This window comes from Macrotis lagotis, chromosome 5 (genome assembly GCF_037893015.1).
Source record: "Macrotis lagotis isolate mMagLag1 chromosome 5, bilby.v1.9.chrom.fasta, whole genome shotgun sequence".
Lineage (NCBI taxonomy): Eukaryota > Metazoa > Chordata > Mammalia > Peramelemorphia > Peramelidae > Macrotis > Macrotis lagotis.
The window spans coordinates 191,123,511-191,145,005 of record NC_133662.1 but is presented as its reverse complement, the minus strand read 5'-3'; the positions used below and the strand labels follow the sequence as shown (position 1 = coordinate 191,145,005).

The 21,495-nt window shown below is 35.7% G+C and overlaps 1 protein-coding gene across 1 annotated transcript in view; it reads right to left on the bottom strand.

The window, feature by feature from the left end:
• FAM120B (family with sequence similarity 120 member B) overlaps positions 1–21,112 on the bottom strand; it is a 71,361-nt gene extending 50,249 nt beyond the window's left edge. Inside the window, exons 1-3 of the mRNA XM_074190063.1 lie at positions 21,043–21,112; positions 18,498–18,718; positions 12,945–13,037 (exon numbers count right to left, since the gene is read on the bottom strand). Of these exons, the coding sequence (XP_074046164.1) occupies positions 12,945–13,037; positions 18,498–18,718; positions 21,043–21,112 (384 nt within the window). The remainder of the gene's footprint in view (positions 1–12,944; positions 13,038–18,497; positions 18,719–21,042) is intronic.
• Between the last annotated feature and the right edge of the window lie 383 nt (positions 21,113–21,495).

The following is a 21,495-nucleotide window of genomic DNA, read 5'->3' as shown; positions in this document are numbered from 1 at the left end:
ATACTTTGCTTTAACAATAGTAAATTATGGAATGGATGATAGTACTTTGAGGGTTAGAAAAGGCATCCTCCAGTAGGTTCTGAGGAACCTATAAATTAAGTTTCTCACCTACTTTTCTGCCCCAGGGGTTGGATAACCTCCCCCTCACTTAATAACAAAGGCACAGTACCCAAACCAGCCTTAAGAAGAGGAGCCAAAACAAATTTCCTGTGAAATGGTTACCAGCTTAGCTGCCCCCCCCCGGATCACCAAGGACAACTATTCAGGACAAGAGAAACTTCAGATTTTATAAGCTAGACATGGAAGCAGGATATAAAAGAGCATAATTAGGGGAAAGAGACATAGTATGCAGGAAGATGGCTGAACATATTTGTCAAATACAACATACCTCTTGTTTGGGGGTTAGGAGTATAAACTGGGAGAAAAGGGGGGTACATTGGTTGTTCACCTCTCCACCCCCCACTTCCTACATCCAATTTAAATTTCTTCTTTACTGATAGAGCATTCACACTGTACTTTCTTCATCTTTTTTTTCATTTCCTATTCTTCTTTTACCAACTTGTCATCAGAAAACCACTCAATAATTTCCCTACTTCCATGTCCTCATATATTTTCCTATTTTCTATAAGCCTCCTCTGATGACTAAATCAAATCCTGCTCTAGCATAAAATGCTTTTGCAGAACCTACTTCCTTTCCTGTTTTCTTCATTATTCTGCTTATCTAATTCAAACCTGGAAGTAATGGAAACCTGAAAGCTCTCAAGCCTTTTATGGTTGTAAGAGATACAATGAGTCTTCTAAGAACTTTCAGTACAATTCTGCTCAATAAAAATATTTCCACAAAGAGGAACTCTATAGTTTTCCTTTAACTCACTGGTTGGTAAATGTGGCAGGAAACTTTTGCTTTTGAGGAGACAAACCTGGTAGAGAATATGATCAAAATTTAGGAAACATGCTTTCTAGTTGTAGCTTCTTTACTAGTGTAAATGCAGTCAAGAATCTTAATTACCTGTATTTATTTAGCAATACCTTAATTTATCAAGTAATAAAATGGAGACAATACTGCTTACAGTCTCTTCAAAGGAATGATGTGGGAAATAATTGGATCAAGGATCTTAAGAATCACTTATGCCTATGGCAAGGAGTTATTATCATTATGAAATCTAACTATGAAAAATTAAATAATCCATATATGTAGGGAATATGAATATGTACCATAATAAATCTTTCCATTTGGTGCACATATACTTCAGAGAGATTGCAGATTTGGTTCCAGACCTCTGCAATCAAGTAAGTATCACAATAAAGCAAGTAACACAAAAGTTTTTGTTTTCTAGTGCTATACTGTAGTCTATTAAGTTAGTAATATTATTATATCTAAAAAAATGTACAAACCTTAATTAAAATATTTTATTGCTAAAAAATGCTATTGTCCCTTTAGTAAATTGTAATCTTTTAGCAGATGGAGGGTCTTGCCTCAATGATGAGGGCTAATAACTGATTGTGGTTGTGGCTGCTGAAGGTTGGGATAGCTGTGGCAATTTCTTAAAATAAGATGACAAAGAAGTTTGCTGCATAGATTGACTTTTCCTTTCATTTGAACACTTAGAGATTATTGCAGGGTTATTAATTGTCCAAATTTCAATATTGTTTTGTCTCAGAAAAGGGAGGTCAGAGGAACAGCAGATTGGTAGAAGAGTCAGAACACATATGACATTTATTAAAGTTCCTTGTCTTTTATTGACCTAGTTTGTTGCACCCCAAAGCAATTGCAATAGTAATACTAAAGATCACAGAGCACCACAATAATAAATAATAATAATAATATAATATTATATTGCAAGCATTATCAAAATATGGCAGATACAACGTGAGCACATTCAGTTAAAAATATGGTAGCAATAGACTTGTTCAATGCAGGGTTGCCAAAAACCTTCAATCTAAAACTGCAATATCTGCAAAGCCCTTTCCTATCCATTAATCTATAGAGTTGACTGCTTTCTGATAGTCCAAGAGTCTGCCAAGACATAAAGCACAAATAACTTTAAAAGCTTTGGGCTTTGAACTAAATGATAACATTTTCTTGTTCTATCATTAACTTCAATTTGAAGTAGAAATAGAGATGATTGGTTTTGGAAGGGAAATCAGACCAATGATCCATAATTTGTGGATCATTTGTGGGGACAGTCTGATGCTCTCTGATTATAGGCGAGAAGATGGAAGCCTAAGGAACAAGCGACTTGTCCCACTGTGGCATAGTTGGCTCCATAACTCAAGTTTCCCAAGTCAGTGCATTGCCTTTCATCTTAGACAAAGCTGCATTCTTTTAACCACTGTCACAAGAGGATTATTTCATTTTCAATTGCTACTTATGATTTTTACATTCTCTACCACTTACAAACAAAATTTATCATTTAAACCTAGTTGTATCCTGAGAAACTGAAAAACAATTAAATGTTATACTCTAGCCACTTACAAAGGGAGTTCAGGTACTGTTCTACATAAAGAGCTTTTCTAGATATTTTGTGCTTTTATTCAAGTTCTGATGGACAAAAAACCCTTCCACAGAACCTTTCTGTTCCCATGGGGGGCATACTGATTTGAATTGGATAGAATTGACTGGATAGAAATCATCAACCAAGTAAAACTAAAAAAAAGGATTTGGGTGTGTTGGCAAGTTAAGATTGGCCATTAAGCCTATTGTGATAAAAGAGGTAAACTAAAATGGTTCCCAGATAAAGTGAGCATCTTGAGAGCTTCTCAAATGAGCAGGGTAGTTTTCTTTTTCTTTAAGACAAACCATCACAAACACCGTGCTATCTCTTACCCCATGGTCATTCCATCAGTGTTTCTCTGGCCTGATCCAAGTCCCTAGGACTATTCCCTTTGGAAAGCTCCCTGAACAGTTTGGCTCCCTTTGAGCTCTGCCTCACCCCACCATCTGCCTCACGTAGTGAAAGCCTGGGCAGATGTGAAACTCACATTCCTGTCAGGGGGTAACAATGGGCTCACTGACAGGTGCAGGCAGCCCAGAGCAGATGATGGGCAGGTGCGTGTGCCACCGCTTCCTTTCTGCTGGCTCCTTTTCCTTTCCCCTCCCCCACGCCCCGCCCTCTGGGCAACACCTGCCACTTCAGGACACAGGTCAGCCCTAAAACTTGATGGAGTGAAGCCACACCCCAATCAGGCAAACACCACATCCCCTAACCTTCCTCTAGTTCTTATTCCTTTTCACAATCACCTCTTTCAAGCTAATAGAAAGAGCTTCCTTTGAAGAACAAGTGAAGATGCTGATAGGCAAACTGTTAGCTAATCAATCCATAAGAGAAATTATGATCTCTTTCCTCCTGAAGCTTCCCCAGGCACCATATGCTTACTCCTTTGTTACCATTAGTACCTGGTCCCTTCTAGTTTTGGTCTAAGATCTTATTTGCCAAGGAAGATGTATAGAGCATTTTTCTTCCGGTTCTACCTTCTATTTACTTCTAAAGACAATACTATATAGTCTTATTTTTCCCCAAATGTCAGAGATCTTTTTTATATCCCAAATTAACTGGAATAGAAATACCTCGTAGAATTGTAGCTCCTCTCTCTCTATTTTTATTTTATTCTATGCTTCTTTTTCCTTTAATTGGTTAAGGCTGCATAAGATTTTCCACCACAGGCGAAGAAGAATCATATCCTCACCATCATCACACATAGACCAAGGTGTTTATTTTTAAGTTTGTCGGTCTTGATTTTTTTTCAGTTGCCATTCATTTCATTTCCAATCAAACTGTTGTTTTACAGGCACTGCTAGGAATCTGTCAGAAAAATACCCTATTGAACAGTGTTGACAGATCAGAAGTTTAAATTGTCAGACACATCAGGGGATTTTATGGTTCTGGAAGGCTCCAAAGAGGTTCATATATTTTTCTCCCATAATTCTGTTTGATGGTAAAGGGGAACTGATTGCCTAGGACAGAACAGCTTGGAGCCAGTAGGGATTTGGATAGATATTTTAAGGCATACCTTCTTATCAGACCATTTTGTTTGGGGACTTGGTTTTTCAGAGAAAACTTTGGTACATGTCTGAAATTCCTTGAGTTAAGCAGGCTGAGACAGGGCATGTTTCATGAAAGAAAGGTAGGGGAGAATCCTTATCTTTGGAGTTTCTTTCCTCTTACAGATTTTTAAAGTATAATTTTTACCAATATTCAGTGGAGGTTAAAATTTTGATAGGCTTCACCTGAAAACTGGGAAATCTAAGGAACTAAGGGAAATTCAGGAAACCACATGGATTCTCAAAATTTAAAAATATAACAAAATTCCACAATTCTTGATTACCATAAAGTTAAATATCAGTGGTATAGCAATGATTCTGGTTGAAGTTATTTGGAGAAACTATTATTGAGTACAAAAATTGTAGACTGTTTCGGCCCTTATATTTATTCTTATTCCTAAGCATCTGCTATGTCTTGTTCCGTTGCTTCAGTTGTGTCTGATTCTTTGTGACCCCATATGGGATTTTCTTGGCAAAAATTACTGTAGTGGTTTGCCATTTCCTTCTCCAGCTCATTTTACAAATAAGAAAACTAAGGCAAATAGTGTTAAATGGCATGCCCAGGGTCACACAGTTAGCTAAGTAAGCATCTTGGGCTGGATTTGAACTCAGGAAGATGGCTCTTCCTGACTTAAGGTCTGGCACTCTATGCACCACCATCTAGCTGCCTCAGAATAAGAGTATCTGATATTAAACATCTATGATGTTCCAAGCACTACATTAGGCCCAATGTGGGAGACAAAGAAATATAAGACAGGATTTTTGTTCTCATATAACTGAATTGGGGGTGAATAAGAACATTTAAAATTGTCAAGGATGTGATAATGTGTGTGTGTGTGTGTGTGTGTGTGTGTATAAAATGAAGGGTCAAAATGCATGAGATAGTCAATAAGACAACAAATAATTACTGTCAGTACTTATGAAGTACCTATATGTAAAACACTGGGGTAAGCTAAAGATGAAGGATAAAAATCATAATGCAAAATAAAAATAATACATGGTTAGTATAGTTCTGTTGTCAGAGAACCTGGGTTCAAATCCCATCTTTGACTGTTACCCTGGGCAAATCATTTTAGCTACTTGAGCTTCAATTTCCTCATTTGTAAAAATGAAGGCCATGACTAGATACTTCCAAGGTCTCTTCCAACTCTTAAGTCTATGAATGTAAATAATCCTACTGGAATTACAAAATAAAGTGCTGTGGGCAGGAAAGTAGTTACTGACTAGAAGGACTCAGTAGGGCTCAGAGATGAGATATTTGAATTGGTTTTAAAGGATATGAAGGGATTCAATGGAGAAAGGGAGAGAGGAGAGAATTTCTAGCATAGGGAAATACTGAGAGAAGATATGGTCTGGCCTGGTGATTGAGAGTGGGGTCTAGTCTGGATGAAACATGATCTATATGTGAAGGGAAGCAGATAATATTCCTAAAAATAACTGACCATAACTGAAATTACATAGCAAATTGTATAATTATCTCATTTGATTCCGATAATAACTCTACAATATAGATGCTAGAGTAATTATTTCTATTTTACAGATAAGGGAATTGTAGAGTGCTAAGACATCTTACCCAGAATTCCCCAATGAATCACTTTCAGACCCAAGATTTGAATGCAAGGTTTTTACTTTTTCTATGATAGCAAGCTACTCTCTTCAGTAATATGAGAAAAGTCTGAAGAGTAGGATGACACCAGATTGTAGAGGGCTTTGAATAACTAATGAAGGAATATGATTACTCTGTTGGCAAAAGGTAGACTCTGAAGATTTTTGAGCAGACACAATCAAATTTATTGATAGGAACAATTACTCTGATAAAGGGGTATGAAAGATGGATTCAGTTGGATGAGACAGACTTTGAGGTCCCTTCCAACTCACATTTTAAACTAAGGTCATAAGAAAGGGGAAAAAGTTAAGAATTATGATGTTATTATGTCTTCTGCTGTATAGTTTTAGGCCCAATGCCTATCCTAGATAAAGTTGCCTAGCAGAGGAATTCTGGATCAAAGAGTATGGGTGTCTTAGTTCCTTTATTTCCATAAATCCAAAACACTTTCTAGAATGGGAAAATTTACAACTTCACTAACTGTATATTAAATGTTGGTCTTTCCATAATTGTTCCAACATTGACTATTCTTATCTTCTTGTCCCATTTGCCAATTTTCTGGATATGAGATGAAACCACAGAGAAGAAATGACTTTCATTTCCCTTACTATTAGTGATCGGTACATTAATTCACACGGTTGTTAATAGTTTTTCAATTATGCTAAGAACAGGTTATACATACACACAGGCATAGACATAGACACAGACACAACCCCTCCTTTCCTTTTAGCTCTTGGGGAATGGCTAGTAATGTTTTCTTCCTTGACTGACTATCATCCTGTGACAAATCTTGCGATCTCTTATACTTTATGTTTCTTCCTTAAGGATATGATTTCTCTCTCATCACATTCAATTTGGATCAATGTACACCTTGGAAACAATGTAAAGACTGGCAAATTGCCTTCTGTGGGAGATGGGGAAAGGGAAGTGAGATTAGGGGAAAAATTGTAAAACTCAAAATAAATAAAATTTAAAAAAAAAAGAAAGCAAGTTCCTTGAGTGGAAAGAACTGTATTTCACTTTTCTTTGTGTGTGTGTGCATGTATGTAGATATTCTTGTATGTATGCATGCATATATATCTGTACCTATACATATAAATACATATAAAATTCAACTAACATTTATTAAGCTTCACCTAGCACTGTGCTAAGCCCTGAGGGATAAAAAGGTGAAAAGACTTCACAGTCCACTCTAAAGAAGCTTACAATCTAGAAAGGGAATGAGAAGAGTATTTACAAACAATCAGGAGACAAAATAATGGAAAATAGCAGTTTATCACCTTCTGCTGGATAATAGAAATTTTGCTGTAAATATAGCCATACAATACTTTTAGTTTTGTTTTGGGCAGATTTAGTGCTTGATCCATTCTACAGTCATTCCTAGTTAATTCAGCAGGGTACAAATTATACATATACATATATATATATATATATATATATATATATATATATATACATATATATATATATATATATACTCATACACAAACATAAAAATACAGGTCTAGACTATATCTATATCTATATCTATATCTATATCTATATCTATATCTATATCTATCTATGTATGTTTCCTTCCCCTTCTCCCTCAACTGTATTTGAGCTATTGAGACAAGAAAAGTAATGACTAGACAGAGGGCTGGAGAACAGTTTTTGGATTCCTGTTCACCAGGGAGTAATGTATGACTTTAAGTACACCTCATATAAGTAGCTTGATTACTTTATTATCAAGAAAAGGAATTTTCAAATCAGTGCATGAGGCTCAAAATAATATTTGTCCTAAATACAATATGTCCCTAAGCAATGGGAACAAAGAATAGGGGTTTATAATGAAGCTCTGCTCCTTTTTGAACTCCTTCTGTCTGCTCTCTCCATTCTCAACTCTTACTATACAAACAATAGTAATGACTAAGGGGACCAGCCCTTTCCTATTTACCTCTAAATAAAAGAACATTTGAGTCTAATTAATACTTAACCAAGAAAATAAATTCTTTCTTAGCTTGGAGAGACTTTTGTGAAAACAGGTCCATTTGGATTAATAAAGCAATAAACATTTATTAAACAGTTATGATGTGCTAGGCACTGGGATAGATAAAACCATCCCTGTCCTCCGAGTACTTTACATTGGGAAGATTTCCTTACAGTGCCTTCCCTCTGGGATTACCTTCACTTCATTCTATATGTATCTTGTTTATACTTAGCTGTTTTCATGTTGTTTCCTCTATTAGAATGTGAGCTTTTTGAGGTTAGGGTCTATTTTTTTATCTTTCTTACATTCCCAAAGCTCAGCATAGTGCCTGCCGAATGAGCTTATTAACAAATGCCCACTGACTTAGATAATATGCATATAAATATACACAAGATAAATTTTTGGAAGGTAGGTACAAATAATTTCTTTGAGAGGGGAAGGATCAGGGAAAGTTTTACTTAGATGGCAATACTACCAGAATTCTGTAAAGAACAAAGGATTCTTTGTTTTTTTAGTTTGTTTTTAGGTTTTTGCAAGGCAAAAGGAGTTAAGTGGCTTGCCCAAGGCCACACAGCTAGGTAATTATTAAGTGTCTGAGACCAGATTTGAACCCAGGTACTCTTGACTCCAGGGCCAGTGCTTTATCCACTTTGCCACCTAGCCACCTCAAGAACAAAGGATTCTAAGGCATACTCTGACATTAAATAAACATTGGTGTTTTCAGCATAAGAATTAAGATGATTCATATCTCTCAGTTTATAGTACATAAGAAGAATGATTTGAAGTCAGAGGGCCTCCAGTGTAAATTCAGTCTGTTGCTGACTACCTCTTGAACCTCTCTGAGGCTTAGTTTCTTCATTTATAAAACAAGAGACTTGGTCTGGATGACCACTAAGGTCTTGTTCAACCAAAAGCCAGTGATTTTAAAAACAGTTTCAAAATCCTGCTGCATTTGTTAATGTAAAATTCAAGACTGGGTCTAAGTGTAGAGGAAGTGGTTCTGTCCTTGGAAGTTTCTTTAGAAAACACTGTTCCTTGTGTTATCCTTCCAGTTCTAGGCCTTATCATGGCATGATTCTGGAAGGCTATGATACCAGACTGAAAGCTCTTGGGGCATTATGAAGCTTGGAAGGCTTTGAGGACAGACCTAATGTTAGCCCATCAGGGCCCTGTCCTGGCCCAACTTTTCTTTTCCCCCCTTCTCTCTCTAGGTATTCTCATAGGTTACCAATGGGCTCAATCTCTAGACAGATGACTCTCAAACCTACATATTCTGCCCTAATCTCTTTCCTTAGTTCCTGTTCTCCACTGCCAAATGCCAGCTGTATATCTAACTCTACCTCTTTGTCCCACAGGCATCTCAAACTTGACATTTAAAAAATATAACTCATTACCTTTTCCTAAAACTGGTCCCTCTTCCTAACTTCCCTATTTCTGTCAAGAGCACCACTATTCTTCTAGTTATCCAGATTCATAATCTAAAATCATCCTTGATTCTTTCACTTTCATTCACTCCACCCCACCCCATATCCAATCTGTTACTAAGTCTTGTGTGAATCTGTTTTTCTACTCATATAGGTTGTTCAGAACCTCATCACTCCTTGCTTAGACTACTGCTTTGCCTCTTAAATGATCTCCCTGCATCCAACCTGTCCTTTGTCTCATCTATTCTGCACACATCTGACAAATTAACATTTATATAGCATCATCTGCTCAAGGAATTTCAATGTGTCTCTGTTGCCTCTGGAATAAAATACAAACTCTACTGTTTGAAAGGTAAAGCCCCTCACAATCTGGGATCATTCTCTCTTTCCAGGCTGATTACACATTACTCCCCTTCCTACCCTCAATTTGTCCTTGATGTTCTCTAACATTACATTCTGTCTCTGCCTCAATTCTTTTGCTCCAATGAGGAGGAGTTTGACTCTTCTGTGAACATTAGAAAATGCCTACTCTCTCTGCCCTACTACATCATTAAGTATCAGAATTTTAGGAATGAAATTCTTTGAGAGGGTAGGGGGAGTTATCGTTGAGCAGGTCATCATCCTATCATTCAGTCACCCCTTTCATAGAATGGGATTAGGCAGAAGGCATCTCAAGACTGAAGGATCTTGAATATTTACTCAGCATTACAGGATTTTGTGTAATTTGTGAACTTAATTGTTGTTAAACTCTAGAATAAATTTTTTGATATTGAAAAAAATCATCATTCTATTCCAGTTATTTAGGACTCTGTTTTTCCTCCATGCTGGGAGTATGATTTCTCCTAATCCCTGCCTCTTGAAACCCCTGGCTCCCTTCAAAGTTTAACTCAGCTGTCATCTATAGGAATAATGGTGCCATACAGAATCACAGATTTAGAGTTGGCAGGGGTCTTGGAAATCATCTGGTACTGCAGTTTAAATTCTATTTCCATCATTTATTACTTGAATGATTTTGGACAAGTAAAATAACTACTTTGACCTTAGTTTCTTCACATGGGAGAAATGAGGTTATTGGACAAGATGATCTCTAAGGTCCCTTCTAGCTTAAATTTAGGAATCTCAGTTGAGGGTGTGACAAAGGGGTGGGATTTGAATACAGACCATCTGGCTCCAGATCCAGATCCAATCCTTGTTCCAAAAGGCCTTCCCTGACTTCCAGTCCCACACCCCAACAAATTTTGTATTTACTTATCAATGTGTATTTGTTTTACTTTGATAGAATCAGGCAGGGCCTGTCTCATCTGGGTCTTTGTATCCCATTGGTTAGCAATATCTGCTATATAAGAAGAATTGGCCCTCATTTAAAGGGGCTTACATTCTCCTGATTGTATTTATGTATAAGCACATACACATACATGCACATATATATTACATATATATTTATGTATGTAAGCATATTCCTAAAGGCTAAAGTGAGTCACTGAAGGGTTTTTTGAGAGGATAAAACTGTAAAACTTTAAAGTGGAAAGAAATTTTAATTATTCTATTTAATGTCACAGCTAACTTGGAGTTTAGGTACAATGTTTCTAAATACTCTTGAAATGAAGCAATTCTTGTGTCTTTGATTTAATTTTATAACTGAGATTATGAATGTGATAACTTTACATTTACATTGTTCATATTCATCTTATGTGCATTCAATGCATTTACATTAGATATTGAGGCAGCCTCTTCCTTAAAATTCATTCTTTTAGTCTGCATACTTAAGTCCTGGTACTTAGGGACAGACTTCTTCAGCCTCTCTCCTAGAATGGCCAATAGTGAATAAACATCTATTAAGCAAAATAAAAATACAAGAATACTAAAATACCAAACTGAACACTAAATACAAAAAAATGACAAAAGACAGTACCTGCCTTCAAGAACCTCACAATCTAATGGAGAAGAAAACATGAAAACAAATATGTACAAACAAGTTATAATTAAGAGAGGAGGCCTGGGGCAGCTAGGTGGCACAGTGGATAGAGCACTGGCCCTGGAGTCAGGAGGACCTGAGTTCAAATCTGGCCTCAGACACTTAATAATTACCGAGCTGTGTGGCCTTGGGCAAGCCACTTAACCTCCATTGCCTTACAAAAAAAAAAAAAACACAAAAAAAAGAGAGAGAGAGAAAGAAAGCCCTAGAGTTAAGATGGACTGGGAAAGACTTCCTAAAAGAAGGGATTTAAGTTGGGACTTAAAGGAAGCCAAGGAGGTCAGTAGTTAGACAGGAAGAAAGGAAAAGTTGCCAGTATGGAGGACAGAGATTAATGCCCAGAACCAAGAGATGGAGTGTTTTGTTCATAGAGCAGCCAGAAGGCCAGAAGGATAAAAGAGTACATATAGAGTTAGGTAGAAGGCTGGAAAGATAGAAGGGGGTTAAATTAGGAAGGGCTTTGAATGTTAAGCAGAGCATTTTGACTTGAGGCAGGCAAACCCACCAAGAGGTTCTTGCAATAGTCCACGTATGGTTCTATCTTTGGAATTAAGGAGCTAAAAGATTGAAAGTACTAATAATAAAGGTATTGTGGACAATTCTAGAACATGAAAAAGGTAAGATAAACAAGTTGCATTGCTGGAAGAATGAATTTATTAATAAGATGAATATAAACATAGAAACAACTTTATTTCAATATTTCAAGGATAATGTCATCTCTATAGTGACTCCTTCAACTAATGTTAATGAGCTAGCTAGGTGATCCTCAAACAACAATATATAGTCCATGATTAGACTTACAGTTGAGGCTTTTCCAGGCTGGGAGTAATAGCCAGAGCTTGAACTCTACTAGCTTAGACTTCAAGCACTTTATACTCTTTTGAGTTGTATTTACAAAGCAAGGATTGTGATTCCTCTAGGTTGGACTCTGACATTTACTACCATGGAAGTCAGAAATAAATAGAGACAGATAAATAGTCTGACTTTGTAGGTAGATTTTGAAATAAGGAACAGATCAAGAAGAATATAGTTGTGGAAGAAGAGAAAGAACAGCAGAGAAGATGTACCTAGTCAAAAATCTGTGATGGCATCTGTGGGGTAGGAAAAAAAGGAGAGGACAAATGTAGGAGTAGAAATTTTCAGGTTATAACCAGAGTAATTAAATTAAATTAAAAGCAAAATAGGAATCTAGCTGAAAGATTATGATTCTTATGATCCTCCTGGATGAAATATACTCATTTCTTTATTAAAAAATATTTATTCAGTGCCCAATATATGTGGACATTGAATAGGGAATTCAAAAGAAATATGATAAAATCTTTTTTTCTAGAATCTAACTAGTCTAACTGATATACATGACTAGCAAAGATAGATAATAATTCAAGATATTATTCAGTGCCAAAATGAATGCTATATATAATGATTGTGTTTTCTTATGGAATTAATACAGAGGATCCTATTTTAGATGATCAGCTATGAACTGAACAATACCATTAGACAGGGCTGAGGACTTCACCAGCATTCATTTAGAAACCTTTAAAAAACAGAGTAAGCATAGGAAACAGTTAAGTACTCAATAAATAGCTAATTCACTAATGGATTGATTAGATTAATATGAGGTAATATACTACCCATTTTTCCAATATTATCCAAATAGCAGGCTCAAAGAAAATGAAATCCCTTCATTCTGTGGTTAAATGGAATAGTATTTGTACAGATTTATTGATATGACAGAACAATGGATTTAGCTATTACACCATGATCTATTAACAAATAAAAATCAAATGACTAGCACGTGAAATCTATAAAAAAGTTCCTCTAAACCTTTCTTGTGAAAAAACAACTGTAATAAAGGGGGGAAGAGAGCTGAAGCTCTTGGCCATTTTAGGTTTATAATTAGAATCATGATAATCAATCTGGATCTGTACCTGTAAGCCAGAGAGTTGAGCAGCTGATCTTCCTCGGAGACACAAAGTCTGAGCAATGAAAGCATTTAAGTCTTCTATGGAGAAAGCATCCACCTGAAAAGGGAGAGAGAAAATACAATTCTAGCTCTAGGAGAAAAAAATCACATCTTTTTGCAAATGGATTTTAATTCTTATATGTGACCACATATATACCCTATATTCAGACCTTTAGGGCTAATAAAATGGAGGCCAGCAACAAGGATCAACTTCCCCAGGTCCAAATTGAAGCTCCATGCTCTTATACCCCTTCTCCGATCACAAACCTCATTCAAAAGGTTTTCAGGCTGTTTTCCTTTTGACTTCTTCTAACTTGCCATTTTGCCAATAATGCTACAATTCTGGGGTGCTAGTTTGGAAGCAAACCATTATCCCAAAATGTTGAACACAACAGAATTTATTTCAATTCTCTCTTCTGCCACTTGTTTGTTACTTAGGTCAGCAGGAGTCCCTAATGAAAAGTCTTCCTGATTCATAGTGGGGTTATTTTTATCAGGGAATGAGCATATTAAACATTTTTAGCCTTCAAATTGCTATAGATGAGTTTTCTTTTTATGAGTTTTTTCCTCCTTTTCTCTTATATTTTACTTTGCCACTGAAGATAACAAGAAGAGCATCAAGATGGTGCGGTGGATAGAGTGCTGACTTGAAGTCTCAAATGCTTACTAGCTTGTGTAACCTCAGGCAAGTCCCTTAATCTCTGTTTGCCTCAGTTGTTTCACCTGTAAAATGGGAATAATAGTACCAACAACCTCCCAGGGACTGTGAGGGCCAAATGATGTCTTCCTAGGGCAAGTAATTTATCTCTCTGAATTTCAGTTTCTTTCTATATAAAATGAGGAAGTTGGATTTGATGACTTTTAAGACTGCTTACAACTCTAAATCTATGCTCCTCCAAGTTAATGCCATATTGGTAGATAGAAGGGTTGAATTCTAAGGGACCCTTGATAAACCAATAATGGGTTGTTAGTTGTTTCTCTTCTCACTGTTAACTCTGTTTTAACACTGAATGGGAAGTTTCTTGAGGAAAGGAATGAAGAAGGAGTAGGGAGTAAAATAAAATATGGGCTCTTTCATTCTGTGCTATTCAACAAACATCTGTGAAAAAGGTAGGGCACTATGCTAGAGTCAAATACAACAGGCAAAGTTAGAATGACAGAACTGGAGGTTTGGAAGAGATCTCAGGGCCCAGCTAGACGCACCCTTAAAGGAAAGGAATTCCCACTATCACATACCTGACTGGGACAAGACTGGCCCTTTTCTAATTTTGGGGTTCCAAGATCTTTGAAATATCTCTGACAGTGACTAAGTAATCACATCTAGTGGCTGTTTTAGCACCTGAGGAAGTGATCAGGCTAGGCCAGGTAACTTGACTCACCAAGGGCAGGTAGGTAGGTGCTCTCTTACTCTCTTCTTATTCCCTGCTAGTCATTTAGTTTTGCCATTTCAAATGTAAAGGGTCATCCTTGATTTCAAAGAACTACTATTCTACTGGAGGGACACAACACATACACAAGTTTGGAAATAGAAAGTAAATTCAAATTGACTCAAAATAATTTTAAGAGGAGAAATTATTTTTGTTAAGAAAATGTTTAAGTTTTCATGTGCCTCACTGAGTTCTTGGAACTATTTATCCAGACTGACCATGAAGCCCTGCTAACTTGTGAAGAGAGGAGCCCCTTCGGTTCCTCCCAGAGGAAACCACAAGAGCACCTTCTTGCAAAATAATTCCCTTTCATCATTCTTATATTGATTTTATTTGTTTTTAATTGAGAGGTATTCAGTGGCAAGGTAAAATATAAGAGAAGAGGAGGAAAAAAACTCATAAAAAGAAAATATCTATAGCAATTTGAAGGCTAAAAATGTTTAATATGTTCATTCTCAGATAAAAATAACCCCACTATAAATCAGGAAGACTTTTCATTAGGGACTCCTGCTGACCTCCACTATGAAAAACCTCTTCCCTTGGGAAGGTCTGCTAAACCTTGCATAAAAGAAGGTAGGGTAATGGATATCAGGAATAGTGTAACATTGCAAAGTACTCTTAGCATTCATTATCTCCACCCGAGCGGAAGATATTGATTGGCTGCTAAGATCTGATAATATTCTTTCCGACCCCATCTCTACCCTCTCCTATTTTTATTCCAAGGCAGGTGTCACCTTTGTGAAAATGACAGCAACTATAATTATTTCAGGGAGGAATGGAAAAATCTGCAAATGCGTACATAATATTTGTGGCCAAGGGAAAAAAATCAACCAGATAATGCTTTCCTAATCAAATAAGCCCCCAATCACTCTACATTTAGGCTAAACTTGAGTTAGCTTTTAATTGTTTTTTGTTTGTTATCAGTCAATTTCAGAGTGATGATATTTTAATCAACCTGAGCAAAAAAGGAAAACTATTTCACAAATATTTCCTTCTCATCAACCAAGCAAATGGCCTATTTTATCTACTCTTATAGTTACATAAAGTTAAAACACAGAATGGAGTCTCAAAGATTCTGTTAGCAATTGTCATATGTAAGCATTTTAGATATGTTAGCTATTATCATTATCATTATTCTAAGTAATATCCAAATTTTCACATATGTACATACTGGTTGCGATTTTTTTAAAGAAATTCTCTTAATAGGTATGACCTATTAAGGCATTTATATTTCACAGAGCTAGCAGGAAATTCATTAAGAGTTAAAGTTATGGGTGAGTCAAAGATTTGACTTGGTAAAGGAACTTCCACATTGAAAGTTCCCTACAGTGATGAACAAGGTTACTAGGGCAGCACTTTTCCTCCCTTCCCTCTATTTTTTGTTGGGTTTTTTTCTTTTTTTAGTTCTTTTTGCAAGGCAATGGAGTTAAGTGACTTTCCCAAGTAGGCTATTATTAAGGGTCTGAGGCAGGATTTGAACTCAGGTCCTCCTAACTCCAGGGCTAGTGCTCTATACATTGTGCCCTTCTCCCTATTTTTGTAATGATTGCATTTTGGTTAACTCAAAAAGTGAGACCAAATAAAAATATTAGTTCTTAAATTATTTCTCCTAATATCAGCAAAATGTAATTTGATTTTAGAGTCTATTCAAAATATCTGAGTTAACAATTTTTGAAATTAATTTAATGTTGATTAATTACAAAATGGCTAGTACTGACCTTCATGGGAAAAACCACATCTTCCTGGCCTAAATCAATACATTGATTTACTAAGTTACTTAAGTTATGATCTTCTCAAAATTTTGTAGTTTAAAAATAGAGTATGCATCTTATTTTTATTTCAATGTATTTTTTTGTTGTTGTTTTCAAGGCAATGGGGTTAAGTGGCTTACCCAAGGCCACACAGCTAGGTAATTATTAAGTGTCTGAGGCCAGATTTGAACTCAGGTACTCCTGACTCCAAGGCTGGTGCTCTATCCACTGTGCCACCTAGCTGTCCCCTCCAATATATTTTTAAAAATAAACTCTTATGAAAGCTAGTTCATCACTGAACCTCTTATAACTAGCAACTGCACTAAAGTGATTTATTTAAAAGTAAATTTTAAATAAAAACAAAGGCATAAGTGATATTTTTTTCAATTCTTTGTCTTGCTCCAAGCATGTGCAAGTTATATTGAGAAACTGTTATACCAATATCTTGGGTTTATATAATAGAACTAATTTTAATTATACTATATGACATTGCAATTAATATAATATATATAATGATAAAAATCCTGAAATACCTTAAAATTTCTTTTAATTATAATATATATAAACATACATATAGTGATAAAAAGCCTAAGATTCCATTTAAAAAAAGATCGTATGGTCATTTTTAGTTCCAGGGATTGGAGCACAGTGCTAATTAATTTAAATCAAACACCTAGACTGATTAATTTCAAAATAAAATTCTGTGGTATGGCCACATACTATACTACTAACTATATCCAGCTGTCTTACAAATGCCTGTCCAGTTAGTCATAAGGAAACCAACCAAATTAAAGAGTTTGAACCACTCCACACAGTCAATCCCTACTTCTGGAATGACAGCTCCAAGTGTTACTCTGTCCGTCCTGCTGCTGATAGATAAGCAGCATTATTTTGGCATATGAACAGTACACATATGCATTTTTCATGAGTTGGAAGAGATTGTTGATTCCTTTTTTTAACCCTCTTCCAAATTCCCATGAAAGCTCACCCAAAAAGACTTGACTTACCAAGCTAAAGTTGAATGGAAAATATGAAATACTAAAATATAAGCAAGTAATAATTACATCATATGAATTATGTACATGTAGATATGAATATGCAGAGTGCTTATGTTAATAAGTATTGTAGGCAAAGCTGTAATATAAAAGCTAAGTTAATATAGCTATGTTTTCAGAAACATGACAATTGCAGTCATTGCCAGTACAAACTAGCTACTGGATCTAATGCCCAATTAAGAGTAACTTCCTCTAAATAAAACTGGTAATTATTCAGGGTGGTGGCAAAGAAGCCTAAAAATCCACACAATTCTGAAACGATTATAACTACACTTAATAAAGCACTACATTGATTTAGGGCAAGAAAGTGCATTTCTTTCATGAGGGTAAGTACTAATCATCTTATAATTAATAGAAAGTAAAGATATTTTAAAAAAAGATGAGGTATTTTATGTGAATAAAGTCAAATTATATTTTGCTGAGATTAGGGGAAATTCGTAAAAATTATTTAAATTAAAACTATTTTTATTTGATCTCACTTCCTGAATTAACCAAAAGAGCAGTTGTAGCAACATAAACCAATAATATGAGGTATTAGGAGTAATATAGCAACCAAATATCTAAATCATTTGATCCTTTTCTCTCCCTCCCCCCATTTTTGCGAACGTTTAAACATTAAAATAAGTGATTACTTTTGTAATATGCAGGGGCGATGGGCAATTAGGAAGGAAAAGTCAGTACAATCTACTGGATATCTATTTCTACTGGATATAATGCCTGATTTCAATAACTTCCTCTAAAGAAAACTGGCAGTTTGTAAAGTGAATACAGGATATTGGCAAGTTTACATGAAAAGCAGCATTATATGACTTTCTATTACAATCAAATGAGAATTTAATGGTTATAACATTGTGCAGCCGTCATGGTCAGGGATCAGGGGAGTTGACAAGGTGGCCTGAAGGGGTCATGGGAGCTGATGAAAATGTCTTGATGAGCCAGAAGAACAGACGCTTGGTTGGGTTTTTTTGTTGTTGTTATGACAAGTGAGACACAAAAAACAGCTTTTAAAAAAACAAAACAGCTGAGATGCTAAACAAGAGAGAAACAGGCCGATGCTTTAATATTTTCTTTGTGTCTAAAGAGTCTGAGTGGAAATTTTATTAAAACTACAACCTGGATGGTTTCCCTAGAGTCTGTTTTATGGAGATATGATAATACTAAAGAAAGATCTAGGAGAAAATCAACTAGTCAGTAAAAATGACAACATTGTACAATGCAATATCCCATAAGAACAAGGGCCAAAAGCAACCCCTAACATCGGTTCACAAAGCAATCTTAGTATTACCTGCCAAAGGAGGTAGATCAAGAGACAGCCCAGGACTGTGAGAGAGGGTTCGAGAGCCTGAAGTTCTTCTCTTTCATTCCAAAGGTGAAAGCAGGCCAGGAAGGTGTTATAACGCTGGGCTTGCACCTCGGCCTCTTGGCTCAGCCACAGTGTTCTCAAACTAGGTGTTCCACCTATTTGAAAACAAGTCCATTTACCATTCTTCTCAGAACTAGCAAGTTAAAACATGTCTTTTCCAGAAATACAATGAAAGGAAATAAATCTCTCTTTCAAGACTCAATGCTTTATGGCTAACAGGAGCTGGAAAAAGAATGAGTATGTTTAAAATCTTTTTTTCCAAGATTAAAAACATTCTTAGTTAAAAGTATTTCACTGAACATGATCACATTTTCTACAGAGCTATTTACTCCTGAAGAATGTTTATTTCCATTAATGCCTAAATGCATATATTTAATAATGTCTGGAGTCTCCATAATGCTTTCCCTACTTTTTTTGTTGAAGGTGAGGACCTGGGGTTGGGAATCTGAACTTGTGTCTGGGGCTCCTAGTATGGAAAACTCATTCCCATAAATGCAAATCTGTCTGGGTCCCTGTGAAGTTAAATCACTAACCCAGGATGTGTAATCAGGTGCCAGTGGCAGGACTTGAACCCACATCTCCTTGGCACCAAAACAAGGTAGTGGTAGGTAATTAGAGCTTCATTCTGAAAGTCCTTGAAAGATAGTATGCCAAAATATCTACTGTCTGAGTATAGGGGCCAATGAACTAAAGTTATACAGATTACATGATAATCAGAACTAAGGTGATGATTTCTGAAGTTTATCTTGTTAATTTTATCTTTTCTCTCTTGTATCTCCAAAATTCTAAACCATTACAAAACCAGTTCTATTTAATATGAAATTTTCAGCAATCCATTTGTAAACAGAGACAGATCATCTAGAATAGCCATAAATAACATATAAAAACATTAGATATTCTTATAACACATATGATATGGAAATCATAGGGAAATAAATTGCTTCCCTATACATTATACAGAAACCACTACAAACACCATTAAGCACCAAGAACATAATATATTGCATTATATTTCAGGATTCCAAATGGAGACAGTGACATCCTAGAGCAGCCTCAGGATTGCTGCCATGTTAGAACCATCTTGCTTTTGCTTGTTGAGCAAATAGAAAGGTGCCAGTTTTAAGATCAGGCAGATTAAGTTGTAATTGATAACACATCTCCCTTTATTAGAAGCAGCTGCAGTCTTCAGTTAGAAACACTTGGCCACAATAAATGGTTAAAGTGCTGTGATGCTGAGACCTAGATGATACACATGTTTACTAAGCAAACAAAGTCCACTAACCAAATGGTGCCAAAGTTAAATCAATCTAAAAAGAAAATTCTTCTATTTTTTCCATTAATATCTACAATATTTATTTTAATATTCTCAGAGGTACATTTCCTGACAACAAAGGCAAATCATCCCCCCTCCCCCACCAAAAGAGTCATTTGCAATTCTGAAAAGTCAGAAGTGTTTCTTTTACTAAAGAAACTTTTTTCATTGTTTATTTGACAAAACCAAAAAAAGAAGTACATTTTTACTTTTTCCTTAAAAAATGGGACAAAAGAAAAAAAAGACAAGGAAGAAATTACAGTGGGTACAAAGAAGAGAAAGAGAGAAGTATTTCAAAATAAAGATCAGATGTCATTTTGGAGAAATAAGATCTAATAGTTAAATATCACAGGAAAGAAAATATTGATGAATCATTTTTTTTCAATCATCTTGGAGTATATTAGGCAAGGCATGTAAGAACCAATTCCTATATAAGGTAAAGATGGTTAAATGGAAAGAGTGTGAAGAATAATAATTTCCCTTACTTAAAACTAACAAAACCAAATAGGAAATCCAAATCCTAAAGAGTAATATTCTGGACCTTAATTTAAAGAATGCTAGATTTGCAATAAAAAAAAAAACCCCAACCAATCCTCGGGTTCAAATTCCAACCCTGGTACTTATACTTATCTAACTTTGGGCATGTCATTAAATGTCTGTGGTTCTTAGTTCCTTCATTTGTAAATGAGGACCTCTAAGGTCTTTTAATAACGAATGAAAGACTATTCTAACTATAGAAGACATTTGAAAAAGTCCTCATGGGGGGAGAGTAGGAACTATTTTCACAAAAAGAAAACTGGATCATTAGTATTTAGAGTTAAAAGAATCTCAGTGATCATACTTAGATGTAAGATGCAAGAGGCTTTAGGACATTAGGAAGAAATTTGTTACCTTAGGTTTTCAGAGACCAGTGAAAGTTCAGTTAATAGTTTTGCTTTACATAAAGCTAGATATCCACTTTTGCTCATTTTCCTGCTGAATTGACTCATTAAAAAAATTGTGGCATTATCTTCATTTACCAGCCATCTCAAGAACTACCATGTTACCTGAGCCAAAAATCAAACTATGGATTCTTCCCTCTATCTCCTCCCCCCACCCTGCAGTGGCTGCCTTAGTTACTCCTTATATCTAGAACCAGTTTCTGTCATGCTTTACCCTCTTCCCAGGCATCTTTCCAGCTGCCATTCTCCAACTCAACCATTTCCTGTCTGTCATCCTCCTCCATCTTCTAGTTCTGGAAATAAACTCTATCACTGGTAATCTATCTATCTTGGAAAGGGTATATTCATTTACTTCCCTATGACAACATTAAACATTCCTGTAACTTTCCAAATCAAAATGCCCTTTTCTGGCCAACACCCCCAATATGTGTTCAATTTCCCTGTAAGGAAATAAGGTTCTTAAGAGTAGGGACCGTCTTCATTTTTAAAATCTGTATCCCCAGTGCTCAACACAGTGTTTCCAATGAAGGAAGTATTTAGTATATATTTCTTTCCTCTTTCCCCTCTTTCTTTTCATTCTTCCTTCCAACAACTTTTTAGAACATACCTGGGGAAAAATCTGCACTATCTTCTTTACTATGCAACAATATAATTTATACTATTTTTT